The 17,057-nt window shown below is 41.7% G+C and overlaps 1 protein-coding gene and 1 long non-coding RNA gene across 4 annotated transcripts; both read right to left on the bottom strand.

Annotated features, from left to right (window-relative positions):
* Positions 1-1,365: 1,365 nt before the first annotated feature.
* LOC131110850 (phospholipid-transporting ATPase ID-like) lies at positions 1,366-15,989 on the bottom strand. Of its 3 annotated transcripts, XM_058064012.2 has the most exons (28): positions 15,730-15,988; positions 15,023-15,106; positions 14,860-14,918; positions 14,681-14,794; positions 14,490-14,588; positions 14,325-14,386; positions 14,130-14,202; positions 13,768-13,838; positions 13,594-13,676; positions 13,369-13,527; positions 13,172-13,260; positions 11,742-11,935; positions 11,463-11,671; positions 11,341-11,384; positions 10,900-11,065; positions 10,649-10,837; positions 7,342-7,457; positions 7,106-7,270; positions 6,621-6,732; positions 6,350-6,455; positions 5,564-5,714; positions 5,298-5,481; positions 5,008-5,231; positions 3,213-3,296; positions 2,900-3,145; positions 2,676-2,814; positions 2,461-2,591; positions 1,366-1,986 (listed from the first exon to the last, which is right to left on the bottom strand). In XM_058064012.2, the coding sequence occupies exons 2-28, from the start codon at positions 15,075-15,077 to the stop codon at positions 1,720-1,722; spliced, it is 3,591 nt and encodes a 1,196-aa protein (XP_057919995.2). In that variant the 5' UTR covers positions 15,078-15,106; positions 15,730-15,988; the 3' UTR covers positions 1,366-1,719. The 3 variants fall into 3 exon arrangements, with proteins under 3 accessions (XP_057919995.2, XP_078650439.1, XP_057919996.2); XM_078794313.1 differs by having other exon boundaries at positions 13,369-13,676; positions 15,730-15,989; XM_058064013.2 differs by lacking the exons at positions 14,681-14,794; positions 14,860-14,918; positions 15,023-15,106; positions 15,730-15,988 and having other exon boundaries at positions 14,348-14,386; positions 14,490-14,566.
* Positions 8,109-10,126, bottom strand: LOC144901149 (uncharacterized). The gene is made up of 4 exons (XR_013629320.1): positions 9,951-10,126; positions 9,341-9,416; positions 8,734-8,862; positions 8,109-8,305 (listed from the first exon to the last, which is right to left on the bottom strand). It is a non-coding gene; the product is annotated as an uncharacterized LOC144901149 (long non-coding RNA).
* Positions 15,990-17,057: the final 1,068 nt, after the last annotated feature.

The raw sequence follows: 17,057 nt of genomic DNA on the forward strand, positions 1-17,057 counted from the left end.
GTACAATAACACAGACGGATTTAGAATGCCGCTTTGCGGTTTGTATTTTAACTTCCTGGTCCAGAGCCTTCCTTGTAGATGAAAATATCATGTCACAAACCTATATTAGGTTGGTCGGGAGGAAAGAAAAGCATCATCTATTCGGGTGTCATGCATGTGGGTAGGATGGGTCTATTTTTAAACACATGCCGGCGCCCATTCCTCCCACATACTGTGGGATCATACGGTGACCTTCACTGAAGGATGATGAGCCAGCTGATAGCGCCGCATGGCCTCGTGGGAAGGAGAAATTCATTTTCACTAATATGACCAGAAATAAACAACCAGGCTGTGATTATGGTAGCAATTAGAACTGTTTTGGAGGCTTTTTGCTTTAATCCAAAGTGTTTTTGAATGTCCCCCTTACAAGCTGACCTCAGAGCTCCTGGGTGTGTGCCATTCTGGGACTGCTACTCGTGGTGTCACAAGCGAGGTCTTCCCCGAGGCCTCCTACCGGTCGGATGTGGCTTGAACATCTCACCAGGGAGGCGTCCAGGAGGCATCCTAATCAGATGTCGGTGTTTCTCCCGCCTTTTTAAAATGATAAATATCAAAATGGACCTCATATCGTTTCATTTGATAGTATGATCAATATTTCCGATACCAGCTCTTCATGCTACCTTAGATATACTTTGGTACCTCAGTCATTTGAGGTCAGGTTTCCATTCTTATAGTAGTTCCTCATAATTCTAATTTTAATTAATTTTAATTTAATGTTATAATTTAATCAATTTATTTTAATGGTTTTATTAGTTTACTTACTGTCTTTTTAACCATTTCACATAATTTACATATTTACCAATTTACATAGTTATCTACCTCAATATACTTTTAGGGTCTTAAATAAATTAGAAAATATTTAAATTAATAATTTATTCATCACATTTCATATTAAAAAAATAACATTTAAAAAACATAATTTCAATTCATTTAATAAAGAATGTCTTTATGCTTGGATATGAAATCCATAACATTCATTCAGAGTGGCCTCCAGGAGGTATCAAAGATCCGGATTTTTCTTTTTTTTTTACCTACAATATCATGATATTAAAACTGAACTCTTCAAATTTCACTAGAAACTGCTTTGACTTTTGTAGCCGTTCATTTCTTTTATTCGTACTGAAGTGATGAAGATGAGTAAGTAAACGTTACGTTATATATATATATACCGTGGTAAAGTGAAATAGGATCTAAAACATGCAGTATATTACAGACGCTGAAACACCGCCACCTGGCGGTACTTTAGTAACACTGCAACTGCTGTCCCTGTGACAGCTCCACGTGGAAGTATGTGACATAAAGTAAATAAACACATCATTACAAGAGTGTAGAAGAACAACACACCAGTGTATTTTAAATAATTTCGTCAAAAAAATGTAAACAACAAATTGAAAACAGGAGAAAGAACAGTAATATCACCCTCAGCAAGGGCAATGTCATGGGGAAAGAATTACATTTTAATTAACAAGGTACAAAGTTGTATTTTTAGCACAGACAGTCTAGCTACAAACAAATCACAGCATGGGTGACAATAATTGAACTGCAATGTACAGTATGGTACATTTGGAAGGTCTCAATGAGCCTTCAGCAGATTCCAAATCCCTGAAGGTGTATTTCTATTTGACAGTCTTTATATAGAGCAGCTTAAGTAAACAAAACAAGTCGGTACCTTTGATTGAACTAGTGGATGCGTGGCTGCTGTGGATCCTCTGTGATGGTGCGGTAATGCTGTGGTCGGTTCTGCACCAGAGGAGACTCGCTTTGTTTAAACAAGGTGGTCCGACTTTTCAGAGGACGTTTCAGCAGGAACCTTCGAGATGTCACCAGATCTCCGTAGCCCTGGGTGTGAGAGAAGGCGTAGCCCGACCTCCGGGTGCTGATTCGCCTAGTCGGTGGACGGCGAGGAGCGGGAGCGGGCAGGGCCTCCTTACGCAACTTATGTCTCACCTGCAGAGAAGAAACAGGTAGTTGGCATGTGTTTGCACACGGATGACATCTGGATCGAAACAGACTGGAAGAAACAAATTCATTCATTCATTTTCTTCCGCTTATCCTCACGAGGGTCGTGGGGGGTGCTGGTCGCCAGCCAATCACAGGGCACATATAGACAAACAACCATTCACACTCACATTCATACCTATGGACAATTTGGAGTGGCCAATTAACCTAGCATGTTTTTGGAATGTGGGAGGAAACCGGAGTACCCGGAGAAAACCCACGCATGCACGGGGAGAACATGCAAACTCCACACAGAGATGGCCGAGGGTGGAATTGAACTAGCTGTGAGGCTTGTGCACTAACCACCTGGTCGCCGTGCAGCCATGATGCTGTATAAAATACATATATGCTGGTACATTCGCTGCTGTAAACCTAAAATTCCCCCTTGTGGGACTAATATCTTATCTTATCTTATCTTAATACCTTGTCATTGATGGTGGGTCTCAGCTGGATGATAATGAAACGGAAAGCTATCACCGGCAGACTGCAAAGGAGGGTTGTCAGGAATATAGTCAACCACACGTTAGGCTGGTTCAAAGAGTTCCTTGCCGTACCTGCAGTCCCAGACACATGAGGTCAACGTCATAGCAGCTATCTATCAATAAAAAAAAAAGCATCCCGAAGCAGCAGTGACTCACCGATGAAGGGGAATATGGAGGTGAAGATGAGGAACATGCCGTTGCTGTGCATGGTGAACGTGGTGGCAAAGTAGACGGCCAGGCTTCCCCACACAAAGAACTGGTTCACTGCTGTCCAATAATAGGTGTCTAGACACAACTGCAACATATGCATACATAAAAGACATATTTATATAGTTATACGATAGCTACTACATTACAAAAGTCATTACAAACTCCCTCACCTGGATGTTGACCGCAACAAGCAGACACGTTTGCGCCAGTAACGCGAAAGACTGATAATCTGCTATGTCTTTGCCGTCATCTCGCACCGTGTCGTGCATGGTGGCCCACGGGATGAAGAAGAGGATGAGGGAGCTGTAGCAGCTGTGGATCATGCAGCGGATGAAGGACTTCTTATTAAAGTAAACGTTCAGAGGCCCCGGCGAGTAAAGCTGAGGATACTGGGAACTCCAGCGGTCATTCACATCCTGGAGGAAGACATTGGGTGAAAGGAGAGAACTAATGTATCCGGTGAGTGTAGAGTATTATGCATACCTGGTCAAAAAGGCTCATGCCCAGGACTGGGAGAGCTGTGTAAACTAGGTTGTACATGGTGATGAACCACTCGTCATACACAGTCTATGGAGGAGAGCAACAACAGATTATAAGGCGGGCGAGTGGTTAGCGCGTACACCTCACAGCTAGGAGACCCGAGTTCAATCCCACTCTCAGCCAGTTTGCATGTTCTCCCCGTGCATGCGTGGGTTTTCTCCAGGTACTCCGGTTTCCTCCCACATTCCAAAAACATGCTAGGTTAATTAGCCACTCCAAATTGTCCATAGGTATGAATGTGAGTGTGAATGGTTGTTTGTCTATATGTGCCCTGTGATTGGCTGGCGACCAGTCCAGGGTGTACCCCACCTCTTGCCTGAAGACAACAGGGATAGGCTCCAGCACCCCCCATGACTCTCGTGAGGATAAGCGGTAGAAAATGAATGAACGAATGAATAAGCTTCCTGGCAGAACCTCGTCCACAGTGAAGAATCAGACTAGGCTTGATCAAAACACATCTATGGATAATGCTTCATTATGGAATCATCTGGCAGGGCTTGGAGGTTGGGCCACATTGGACCATATTCCAATGCCTCCAGGGTAGTGAATGGAGCAGTTGCCGCATTTGTTGGCTGCTGAGCCACCCCCCAAGCACGTGCTGGACAATAGAGGTATCATGGCTCTGATTATTGTGGGACTTTCCTGCTTAATAGTTGGAGAATAAGTCCTGTCGTCTGTAAAGCAGAGGAACAATGTACAGTAAAGTCTCGTTATATCGATATCGGTTAAAACGAATTACTACTTATTACGATACTATTTTCATTTCCCGGCAAATTTCTAGTCTTTTATGATATAATTAGTTCCGTTAGTACATACCCGGTTATTATGATAATCCGGTTACTACGATGCCCTTTTCATCTCCCGCCAGCCAATTTGGTCTGCTTATATCGATACAAAAGCAGCTTAAATCAATCTTTGCTTAAGGATTTCAATACCAAAAAAGAACACGGCGAACGGCTGCTTCCAGTCAACTTTATTTTTCACACTTCCACCACCAGAGTGCAGCACACACAGCGGAAAACACCCGTCCCTCGCGCCTACCCCTCCGGGTGGCAACACCTTCCCTATCGATAGTTCCGGGGTGAATTATGTCCCGGTAACCGGTAATCACTACAGCGTAAGTTTATTTTTATTTACTGTAGTACAAAATGTATTGTAGTACAAAAGCATGCTAGATACGCAATCCATGAACTCTGAAGAAAATTACATGCCATATCAAAGATCCGCCCACTTTTAATGCAGTTCGGCCCAGGATCGGATATATGGATAGTCCGGTTATATCGGTATTTTTTCCGACTCCCGAGAATATCGATATAACGAGACTTTACTGTAGTTCTCTTCTTGGTTGTAGAACCAGGGTAATGATGGGTGCTTGGGGTGGTGGGGTGGGGTGGGTGGTTGCCCTCCCAGTTCACATGTGCTTTTTGCGATGTGACTGTGTCTCTCACAGTGTTCTGATAAAGGGTGATTTATATTCTATGTTTTCAGTTCCTTTGGATTTCAACGTTCTCTTTAGAATCTATTTTAGTTTTCTGCATCTAGTGGAGGACTTCAGTAATCCTGGGTCTTGGCAGACAGATGTAACGTGGAAATCAAGTGTGGAATTAATCTGAAAAGTTTAACCTAAAGTTTTCTTCTTCATCCATTGAACGTAATACATGCAGGTGATTTCATAAATAATAGAACTATATGAAAAAAACAACAGTCACCAACGTTAGAGCTTGTGGAAATCCCTTACCTGTGCTGAGAACCCGCAGAAGAAGGCGTACCAGAAATGCACAAAAGTGAAGGTAAAGTTCTTGTAAAAGAAATACTGTAGAAACTTGCACATGCGCAGATAGGACCAGCGCCCGTGCACCAGCAGGAGGCGCTGCAGGTAGCGGAACTGGGCAAAGGAGTAATCGCTGGACAGAACAGCCTGCATGCCCTCCTGACCGCTGATACCAACACCGATATGTGCAGCTGATGGACGAACAGGAAGTGAGAATCATTGAATTCTAAGATGTTCCTGCGACTGTGGAATGATACCCTTGATCATGCTGACGTCGTTGGCCCCATCCCCGATGGCCAAAGTGACTGCCTGCTTGTATTTCTTCACCAGTTCAACAACTTGGGCTTTCTGTAGTGGGGTGACCCTGCAGCAAATCACTGTTTGGCACATGCATGCTGTCCTCAATAGTTCCAACTCCAAGCCTTTCTCCAAGGCAAAGGCCTGAGGGTCAGATGGAAGCTAGTGAAACAAAGCACTGAGGCCAAGAGAGAGAAATAGCAGATTCAGCAAATGATCTTCTTACCAGACTGTGTCCATTTATAACAAGAGCATATTCTCCCTCCACTTTGTCATCATGCACAGTTTCTGTCTTCTGAAGCCAGAAGAGGCCTGCACGGGCTTTGGTTACAGTTGGTTCCTCTGCAGCTGTGGGACACATTTTCTTTCTTGCACTCCTTAAAAAAAGCAGAACTATATATATATATATGTGTGTGTATATATATATATATATATATATACGTATATATATATATGATAGGGCGGTACGGCGATCTAGTGGTTAGCGCGCAGACCTCCCAGCTAGGAGACCAGGGTTCAATTCCACCCTCGGCCATCTCTGTGTGGAGTTTGCATGTTCTCCCTGTGCATGCGTGGGTTTTCTGCGGGTACTCCGGTTTCCTCCCACATTCCAAAAACATGCTAGGTTAATTAGCGACTCCAAATTGTCCATAGGTATGAATGTGAATGTGAATGGTTGTTTGTCTATATGTGCCCTGTGATTGGCTGGCGACCAGTCCAGGGTGTACCCCACCTCTTGCCCGAAGACAGCTGGGATAGGCTCCAGCACCCCCCGTGACCCTCGTGAGGAAAAGCGGTAGAAAATGAATGAATGAATATGATATATGGATATTTAAGGGTTAGAATATCAGGACTCTAAATTAAACAATGGATATGAATGTGGTTGTTTGTGCCTATTGGCGAGTGTTGGCTAGTGACCAGTCCAGGGCGTACCCCGCCTCTCCCCAGAATTTAGCTGGGACTGGCTAATGAGGACAAGCGCCACAGAAAATGAATGAAAATCAGGACTCACTGCAGCTCCTGTTTGACTCCTTCTGCTGTACTTGCTGACACCACGAACACATCGTTCATCTCTTCTCTCAGCATGTTGCAGGAATAGCCGATATTCTCCGCCGTCTCTGGCGGAAAGGAGCATACCGGCATAATTCATTCATCAGCAGATTAAAACATGATTTGTCGATGTATGTATGTATGTATTCCAGGTTTCCGACAACCTAAAATTATGGAATTAAATATGGATGAAAATAATAAAACAATACACTATAAAGGTGATGAATACTAACCTTGTTTATCTCCGGTCAATACCCAAATTTTGATGTCCGCTTTGGCCAGCTGCTCTATGGTCTGTGGGACACCATCTTGCAACTTGTCCTCTACAGCTGTTGCTCCCAGAAGCTAAAACAGGTGTTGGTATTTGTAATGGAAATGTATATATATGATATTTATATAGGAAAAAAATATTCTTCACATTCAGTGTGGAAGTGGTAAGTTTTTGGCTTCTTACGATCAATAATAGGGGTGCAAAGCTGACTATAGGGGTGTTATTTCATGTCTACAGAGCTCTAATAATGCTAATGCTACATTGAATCCTGTATTGCGGAAATTCATTTATCACAGTCAGATATGAAATCAATTAACCGCTGAAAATGAGGGACAGCTGTAATTGTACTACATGTACTACATGGAAAATCGACCACCAACAGTTGGAAGGCTTTAGTCGACAACAAAACATCCAACTGAATCCAAATATGAGACAATGCAGACTAACCAACAAGTCTTTTTCAATCTCTTCATAGAGTTGATCCAGTTTCTCCTCTCTTCCATCAATGGCGGTACTGGCCTCATGGTTGCGCCGCATCCACTCCTTCATGTAGTGTTCATCCAAATCCTTGTAGGCTAGAGCCAGCGTGCGGAGGCCATCGCCTGCGTACTCCTAGTGTACAGTTCAAAATAACAATTAGTGTGTCTGACTTTGGACATTTTTAGGAGAAATCAAACACCGACATTTAGATGTCCCGTGGTGGTGGCCATCAGCTTGCTACAGGAGGAATGCAGCCTCTCGTAGATGATGGTGTCTGCTCCTTTGCAGTACAGAGTCAGCGTTCCCTCGGGGTTACGTACTGGAAATCATAATCACTTGGTAATTTAGTCATCACTTTGTGACGGAGATAATGGGGTATCACATTTTCAAGCATAAAAATGGCAAAAATGTACTAAAACACAAATACTGTACATATATACACTGGTCACTATATGTCAGTATATGTTTCGTGTGACACACAAGCACCAGCATAAATCTTCTTTACGCCGTGAATGGCTTGTTTTATCTTATTATGTTTACTATATTGGGCAACAGGATTGTTAGGTGATCATAGGGGTGTTATTTCATGTCTACACTCTTAAAAATGCTGGGTTAAAAACAACCCAATCTGGGTTGTTTCCCAACCCAACGCTGGTTAAATATAGGACCAACCTCGCGTTGGGTTATTTTAACCCAACAAGTTGGGTTGGTTCTCTTAACCCAACAATTGGGTTGTACATTGGGTTGTTCATATGACCCAACGCTGGGTTCATATTTACTACACGGCTGGGTTATTTCAACCCAACAAGTTGGGTTGCCAATATACCATATATATATATATATATATATATATATATATAATTTATTTATTTTTATTGTATGCTAATATTAATATTATATTACAATGACACCAATGTAACAATAAAATATTTATTTATTATATATAATATATTTATATTACATTTCCAGAACATACAAATATAACAACTCACAACATTTCCTTCACATATGAACAAATTATGTCCAAAAAAATAACATTTTAAGAACGGGTGAGGGGGACAGCTATGAGAGAGTGATATATACATAGAACAAGAGGCTCTGTGAGCAGCAGCACAAATGGGTAGGCGATTGTGCCTGCTGCAAGTATTCCACCATGTTAGCTCCGACCTATGATGAGAAAAGAAAAAAAGGTAAGTATTTTGTAAGTATTTCTAGCAGTGCAGAGCAATTGTCATCAGCTCTCTACTGAAGCTATTTCAATATATATTCTACGGGGAGAAGTGTGACACCTGTAAAGTCAATGGCGTGTTCAACAATTTATTCGGGGGGTTTGGCCAGTCTAATGTTTGGTCTGTGGTTTATACGTCACACATCACTATGGAGTAACAACTTACACCAAGTTACAACTTGTAAGAATAGTGCTTCATGAAATGAGAAACAGCCAAATGTTACGCTGTCACACATTCCACGAAATACAATCTTTTCAAGTCGCTCCTCATAAAAAGAGTCCTGCTTTAAAACTGTGTAAAAGAACAACTGGAGTCATGTCACAATTCATTTACATTTTAATTTCTGTTGAAAGGTAAATTACTTACCAGCTTAACATCGATGAAGGCTCTCTTCACCTCCTGAATACTCGCCCGGGCCAATTTCCTGCCCTTTTTAAACACAGGCGGAGGGAGCAGGATGGGCAGCAACGTCATGGGCAACTTCTCCCCTGGCATCTGTAGGACAATTATGGGTGTCATTACCAGATTGTTGAGAACATGAGTTTTAAATATTATAATATATTACAATTTTAGATAAAACTGTTTTCAATATGTTCCACTACTGTTCAGTGTTGTCGTATTGCAATCAACCCTAAAATAATATTGAGAAAATGTCTCGATTATGTTTACTTGGTCTATATTAAAACACAAAAACACACCCCAAACATTTTTTTTTACCAATTGGGATCATAATGTGTACCATAGAGGGTTTGTCATCATTGTCTCGAGCAGTGGTGAGCAAACTTTGACTCGCAGGCTGATATAACAGCAATATATATTGGAATCACAAGATGGCTCACCCTGTTAAAAATTTGGGTATTGGTACAAGCAACAGTGACTGACCCACCGCCATTTCTTATGTCTATAACATATAGCAGGCACAGTAGCTACTGTAAAACAATACCCATAAAATGAAGGCATGAAGATGACTTACCTTTCAATCAGCCCCGGTAGCTGCCACTCAGTCAATTTGGAACTGACAAACTCATCCATAGATACTTTTCAGCGAACTGAAACATCACAAAGAGGGTGCATAAGAACAAACATACCATGAAATGAAATAAGATTCAGTAGTCCAAAAGTATTTTCGACATTTATATGCGACTTACAAAACTGTCGTCGAATTCGCGCCCAAACTGATTAGTATACAGTGGACTATCGGTGGCTAACGGAAGCCCGCTAGCATGCAGCAGTCTAGCTTAAAAAAACACCGGTTCATCAGCACGCTCGTATTAATTCACGAGATTCTTTAACTTGATATCACATAAAATGGCAAATTGACGAGATAACTGACGTTGTCCTCATAACTATCACACATGTCTCTTGTAATTTCAACAACATAGTTTGGTTCCTACATAGCTCGCCAGCGAATGTGTTCGCTTGCCACTTTTGGAGGGAATGGAAGTTTGCTAAGGTTACCGATCGATTCCTCAAGCTAGTACTCAACAGTGCTTCACGAACTTACATTTTAACACGTTTATGAAGCGTTATATAATAATATAAAGTCATTTATACTGTAAAACAATAGTGGGAATGTAACAAACCTTGCTCCGTGCTGAAATTGGTCTCCTCAGATGAAATGTGGGGTCCGAACGAAGTAAGTTTGTGGGCGGGGCTTTGTTGCGCATGTCCAAAATTCTACCCAACGCTCTGGGTTGTCCAAAATAACCCAGCACAATATAATGGAAATCACAACCCAGCAGCAAATAACTCAGCACCCAACAGAGATAACCCAGCGAATTGGCTTCTCAGAATACCCAACTCAATAAAAATAACCCAATTAAATGACCCAACAGGCTCAACCCAGCGATTGGGTCAAAAAAATAACCCAGCATTTTTAAGAGTGTAGAGGGCTCTAACAATAATTTAAAAAACTTTAGGAGTTCTAAACAAGTTTTCAACACACAGCAAAATATTTAATTCATAAATAAGGAATCCTTTGCATGAAATCACTCATCACGGTCGGGTTTGGAACCAATTAACGGCAAGAACAGTCCAAGTATAAAAATAAACCAACGCTTCTTTTTGCTCGCATTTTTCTCTCAATTATTGTTTACAATTCTGTCTAAATCTGTATTCGTGAGCATTTATAGTTGATCCACTTCATGGAAATGCAGATGAGACAGCATGATGACAGCTGGCCCTAATAAAAGGCCACTCCAAAAAGTTTAGGATATTTGAGTTTTGTCATGAAAAACGTGAGCATAAATAGCGTTTATATTTTTGTTGCCTCCAGTCTCACCTATGACTGACATCCTCTTGCGTACATTATTGAAGTCCAGCACCGCCAAAAGGTCATAGGTGACCCTTGCGCCCATCTCTATGACCGTGATGGTCTCTGGTGTGCGTGAGCGGAACACGAATCCAAAGTTCCTTGCGGCGGTGACTAGAGCACCTTCATCAGGAGACTGAGCCTGATAGTACAGCTCCCCTGGGAGGAAAGGGATGATTTTGTATTAGAACTGTAGACAATGTGATGAGGAGGAGGCTCACCTTCTTTCTTTTCTTCAGGCATCACGGTGTGGCACAGTGCTAGCAAACGGAAGAAGGCCTGAGCCTCCATGTTGCCCTCCTTGATCGTTTCTACCAGACTGTGGTCATGAAAAATGAACTTTGAGTCGGCCAGCTGGTTCCACGAGAAGTCGACCTTTGGTGTCTTCTGCAGGGAGAAAGAAGCGGAGAAAGGGACTTGAACAGGTGTCACGATACTAAAAGTACTAGGCTGTGTTTAGCCCCATTTTGGGGCCACTATTTTTTACTGGTTTTTGGCTGTTAAGGTTCATTATTCACCTTGACCGGCCACCTCCATGTGCATTAAATGGTTTGGTCCTTGAGCAGAAGCCCCCAAACTGCTGCTGACCGGAATCAAAGCAGTGCACTGTGCACTGATGAGCCGTTCAAGCGCACTGCGCAGGAAACAATCATATATCTCACCTCTGTTATTTCCATCCTCTGTCCTGAAAAGTCAAACAGTTCACCTGACACATAAAAGAAATCAGAAATTGTTATTACACTGGATCACAGTAGATACAGTAATTAATCAGTGTTTTGCTCACCGTAATTTTTGCCGTTGATGGAGCACTTATTGAAGGTCATGATGTTCTGCGTCAGGGTGCCGGTCTTGTCACTGAAGATGTATTTGATCTGACCCAGCTCCTCGTTCAGAGTGGTGGTCCTCGCCTGAGCGGGAGTGTCACACTTGGGGTAATACATCTTCCTGTCCCAATCGATGTAGAAACTATTCCCAAGACGGATGATCTCCACGCTTAACATATCAAAAATCTGATGTGAGAAAAATATGAAGTGGTGCCACAGTCAGCCATTTGAATACATACCTGACATAGAGCGATATGGGCACCACTGTGTTGAGGACGATGACGTAGGACCAAAAGGTGAGGAATGATGAGAGAGGAGCATCAACACTGGGTTCTCGGGGGAGGAACACGGTAAACACTGACCCCTCCATTGTTTCCCAGATTGCGTTTCCAATGGTCAGAACGGAGCACATGAATGCCAGGAAGCCAAAAATCTGATTGGCGAAAGGAAATAATAATAGGAATTCATATAAAAAAAATATATATATATATGTATATATATATATATATTAGGGTGCATCAAAAAACACAATTATTGAAATTTGATATGGCTGGGTATTAAAAGTGTTCCAATATATGTAGAAACAACGCATAGAAAATATTTTTCCAATACATGATTATTTAGGGGTGTTTTTGTGGAATAAAGTGGTGAACAGTTCAATGGTCGCCATGGAGATTTGAGGTCAGCAAAGACTGCAGCTCAAGAACTCTCAGGTGATCTTTATGTTTTTGTTGGTATTCATACTCCTATTACATATTACTACCAAATTTGTGGTTTTGTCTTTGTAATTTGAATGATTTGTAGTCATATTTATAGGTATTTAGTGCTCATTGCCTCTACTGTAGCTAACATTAGCTAGCTCCAGTTTGCTAATGACAGTTAGCTAATAGCAGTTAGCAATAGCAAGTCTAACATCAACAAGAGTAATATAGAGTAGACAGTATTACTGATGCTTCATGTTTATTGAGAGTAGTACTGTAGTCCTACATAATGTGATATACACTTGTCCATTTATTATTTATGTTTAAACTTTATATGTATGTCAAATATCCATGACTGCTACATAAAATTCAGGGTAAGGCCATGTGAACATGTCCCATTTACCGCCATTCATTTTGTCAATAGGACAAATGAATGGAGAATCTTGAAAGTTGAATTCTGAGGAATACCCAATCTGCCCAAAGAGAAAACAAATATATTTACTTTGATAACCCTATAGAAAATGATGCTGTATTAAATTTTATTGTACTCAACATTTCCAGGTCAACTTTTTTAGATTAGACAATTAGACTAGTTTATGTATCAGGTGGCACCCCGAAATCTCAATGGATTTCCTCAAAACTTTGCAAAAGACATTTTTATGTTCATTAGAAAAAAATGGAATGCCAACCAAATTGATATTATGAAATTAAAATTTCCCATTCAAATTTGATGCACCCTAATATATATACATATATTCATATGTGGTGCACACGAGTCACATGAGCTATGAAAAAGTCACAAGGAGCTTGCTAACCTATTGGAAATAGGTTTACTCAATATAACAGTCTGAGCTACGGTGTCAACTCATGAAGAACACAAAACTCATTACACAGCAACTTAACACCCATGTGAATGTTTTGTCTTCAGACTTGACTCAATCAGTCTTGCATGTGTGATTAAAACTTACACAAAGCACCAAGACATTCATGAGGTGATCGATGCTGGTCCGTTTGAAGGTCGTCTTCCCGCTGTTTTGCATCAGCTTGGTGTCTGGACCTGTAAAAAGGTTGGTCGTTCAGATTCAGCTGTATTCAGCAGGGAAATGTTGGACAGTGAACGGGCATAAGGTTCATTGTGATTGTGAAGTGGTAGGCGGTGGTTTACCTCCAAAGATAACCAGTCCAAAGCACCACTCTGTGTTTCTCAGAGTGCATCCTCGGAGGAGCACTTTGTCGTTGTCCAAAGAGTGCATGTGCCCTTCCGCTGTCAGCGTCCCTTTAAATTTGTCCAAGCGGTTGTTTGGAGGTTCACATCTCACTTCACCTGCAAGCCACAGATATATACGGTAGACATATTCACCCGAGTATAAACCCCAAATAAACATCTCACCATTGAAGCTGGCTAGTGCTTCAATGCTGTCTCCCAGCTCTCCGGTGACAGTCAGAGCCTGTTTCACTTTCAGATTGGTTTCACTGGGGGAGACCACAAGGACATGAGAAGGACGATGTGGAAGAACCAGGCAAGAATGCATACATTGAGTATTAAACCGTCTATTGTGTGTACCCGTCTAGTTCTGCTGTTTCAACATAGACCAGATTGAGAGGCTCACTGCTGGACAGCAAAAGGAGGTCCGCCTGTAAATACGAACAGAAAATAGAAGTCATTCATTTTCTACCGCTTATCCTCGCGAGGGGTGCTGAAGCCGATCCAAGCTGTCTTCGGGCAAGGGGCGGGGTACACCCTGGACTGGTCGCCAGCCAATCACAGGGCACATATAGACAAACAATCATTCATACAGGGATGGCCGAGGGTGGAATTGAACTTGGGTATCTTAGCTGTGAGGCCTGCATGCTAACCACTCTACTCACGTGCAGCCAGTAAGACGAAAAATGTGAATTTTGTAGTTATACCATTGTTGTACTTACTGTGACAAACTGGTTGTTTTCCAGCTTAATGACATCTCCAACTTGGACATTCATCCATTTTTCACTTTGAAGTCTACCAGAATAAAAATGATACACACAGTTATTTAACAGTATCAAAAAATGTTTTTTTTTTACAAGCTTTTCATGCGTGCAATACACAATTTAAGATGATGGGAGAAAAGTGAAATGGCTCACTCTCCGTCAATGAGGACGCTCACTTTGCGGTTATTCACTTGTTTGTCACTTTTGTGTCTGTTCTGTTTGAATGAAATAACATCAAAACATAATATGCTGCATCAGTTTCTGTATTAAACAGCATTTAAAAGATGATGATCTTGTAATATTGTAATGTCAGCTTACGATGTCATCAGTGGCATCTTTGACTGCTGTTATGGAAAGTACCAAAACAAGGGGGACGGCCGTGGTGAACCAGGAGAGCGAGGAGATTTGTGGGATGAGCTGTCAAAAAAGAAAAAAAAATATGCTCATTGGCGTTTCTAAACTACATCCTGTTACAGCGTGTAGGTGTACATGCGCCAATGACGGCCTACCTGAAGTATAAACAGGAAGAGGAAGTAGCCGTTGGCCAGCCTCCTGAACTGCTCAAAGAGGTTAAGCGGCAGGAAGGTGAAGACGTTGTATTTGGACGTCTTGATGGCGTTGTTCTAGTAAAACGAAAAGAGAAACGTTATATCCTTGTGATATTACTTCTACTATCTGCTGTACTCACTGCATAGTGGTAGGATAGGTTGAAAGGTCTGTCATTGGCTCGCAAGAGTCTCTGCTCCTCTGTTGGTCAGGAGAATGTACAGTATATTATATTTTTTTAAAAAACAACATAAGCGATACAACGCATACAGTACATGTATAATGCAAAATCCAAAATGATTCACCGGTCTTTTGCTGCTTCCCACACAGTTGGCCACAGTATGACGCTACTGATCCCATCTTTAGCTCTGTTTCTTCATGTTGTACAGCTGGAGAGAAAAGGGCCGACATTACCACATAAATACATATCAATATATGTATGATTAGCTCATTTTATCATTGTGACAGTCACTTTTATTGCAAATGTCAATCTGAAATTGGTTTGTAAAATGTGATTATATTGCTGCAGCACTTGAGTCGCTCTATCTAGTGGAAAAAATATTTTTACCCAGTGTGTATTGATGAAAAAAATGCAAAGCGTGACATTGTTACAGGAAAAGATGCATGACAGTTTTGCTGTATTAACGTTATGCCACTCCTTAGTCAACCCTTTGCACCTGAGGCAAATCAAAGAAGGATAATCTATAACCACAAAGATTACCCGAGGTGATATGAACCCCGTCGTTTGACTGGCTTGTACCAGACAAACATCCAAAATGTGTGCTTGTATTAATAATCACCTGAAAGAGGAAGTGGAAGTCCAAAAAAGTGGTCTCAAACAAGAGAAGCATCTGGACAACCAACCCAACCCGATGCGTGGGGTTACGTTTAACGACAGCATGACCAGTTAATCTTTATACTTTTATGATGACATCACAGCGTAGTTGAGGTTTGGTTGTATATACAGTCAGGCTGTGGTTCAAGAATAATAAAATGACAAATGAACACATACCTTAATAAGACAGAACTAAAATGTCTGCGTCCGTTATGTCTTCTGCTCTTAGAGACACATGGCCTAAATATAGGAAAACTTGCATTTAGGCTTTTATACAGCCTCTTGCGAGCGGAAAAGTTGGGGGGTTTCTGCCGAGGCCCCCAACTGGATGAAAGACAAACAGAATGGAGGAAATGGCGAGAGAGGAGACACCAGTCGAGGTTTCAGGTTCAAAAAGGAAGCGCTGTAGTCCCTTCGAGCCTCCTGGGTGAGAGCTTGAGTAAACAATGAAGTGATCTTTGGACCTGGCTGGTGACACTGGCTGGGTAGTAAAACAACGGTAGAGATGAATAGAATGATTTGGTTGGGCAGGTGTGCAGCACACCTTGAAGGGAGTGCACTCATACATGTCTTCCATACACTCTTAAAAATGCTGGGTTAAAAACAACCCAATCTGGGTTGTTTCCCAACCCAACTAATATTTGTTATCATGGTCATTTTTTCATGTAAATGGAGGGATCAAAAGCAGTATCGGTAAAAAAATCGGTATCAGCATCGGCCCCCCAAAAAAAACCATATCGGTCGATCCCTAATCCTGACCAGCAGGAAGCCGGCCATCCTGCACACACCTGTGCTCAATCATCCATTACCAAGTAGTCATCCATGACTACTTAAAGCCCTGCTCATAGCTGCACTAATTTCCAGATTGTCCCTGACAGTCTTCGTCTGCTGCTCGTCATTGTTCCTCTGCTTTCAAGTTGTTAGTACCTGCCTGTGGCTTTTTGCCATGGTGTTTTCTGTTGTTACTTCATTTATGTGTTGAGTGTTTTTCGTTCCTGTACTTGTGTTTTGCCTGTATCCTCTGCAATGGACTGCTCGCCAGCCAATTGCAGGGTACAAATAAACAAATAACCGTTCACGCCTATGAACGATTTAGAGTCTGCATTTAACCTACCATGTGGGAGGAAACCATAGTACCCAGAGAAAACCAACACGTGCATGGAGAGAACATACAAATTCTACACTGAAATGCCAAAACAGAAATTCCAACCCAGAGCTTTGCAATTTCCAGACTGTGTGGCCCACATGCTAACCACTATTCTACTATGCGGTGCGGCTCCTTCTGCAGAATAAACAGACACATTTGTCATTGAGCAGTTTATTTCTTCTCTCCACCAGTGAAACCACAGCCCAAACTCTCAATTTTTTTAAATAAATTCAATAGTTTTTAAAAATGTGATTTCTTTTTGAGTCTTGGCCTGGGATGACAAATGAATTAATGAATCACACAAACTCAAGCCTCAAAATATTGCCATGTGCATGTGTGTCTTTCTTTGTTTCCCGCC

Source organism: Doryrhamphus excisus, linkage group LG10 (assembly GCF_037039965.1).
Source record: "Doryrhamphus excisus strain RoL-2023G ecotype Guam linkage group LG10, RoL_Dexc_Guam_v1.1, whole genome shotgun sequence".
NCBI lineage: Eukaryota > Metazoa > Chordata > Actinopteri > Syngnathiformes > Syngnathidae > Doryrhamphus > Doryrhamphus excisus.

Coding starts and splice junctions, on each gene's coding strand:
- LOC131110850 (XM_078794313.1), bottom strand. CDS start 15,077: ATGGGATCAGTAGCGTCATACTGTGGCCAACTGTGTGGGAAGCAGCAA. Junction 13,677..13,767: donor GAAACAGCAGAACTAGACGG/GTACACACAATA, acceptor GGTCTCCCCCAG/TGAAACCAATCTGAAAGTGA. Junction 2,592..2,675: donor CTCCATATTCCCCTTCATCG/GTGAGTCACTGC, acceptor CTGGGACTGCAG/GTACGGCAAGGAACTCTTTG.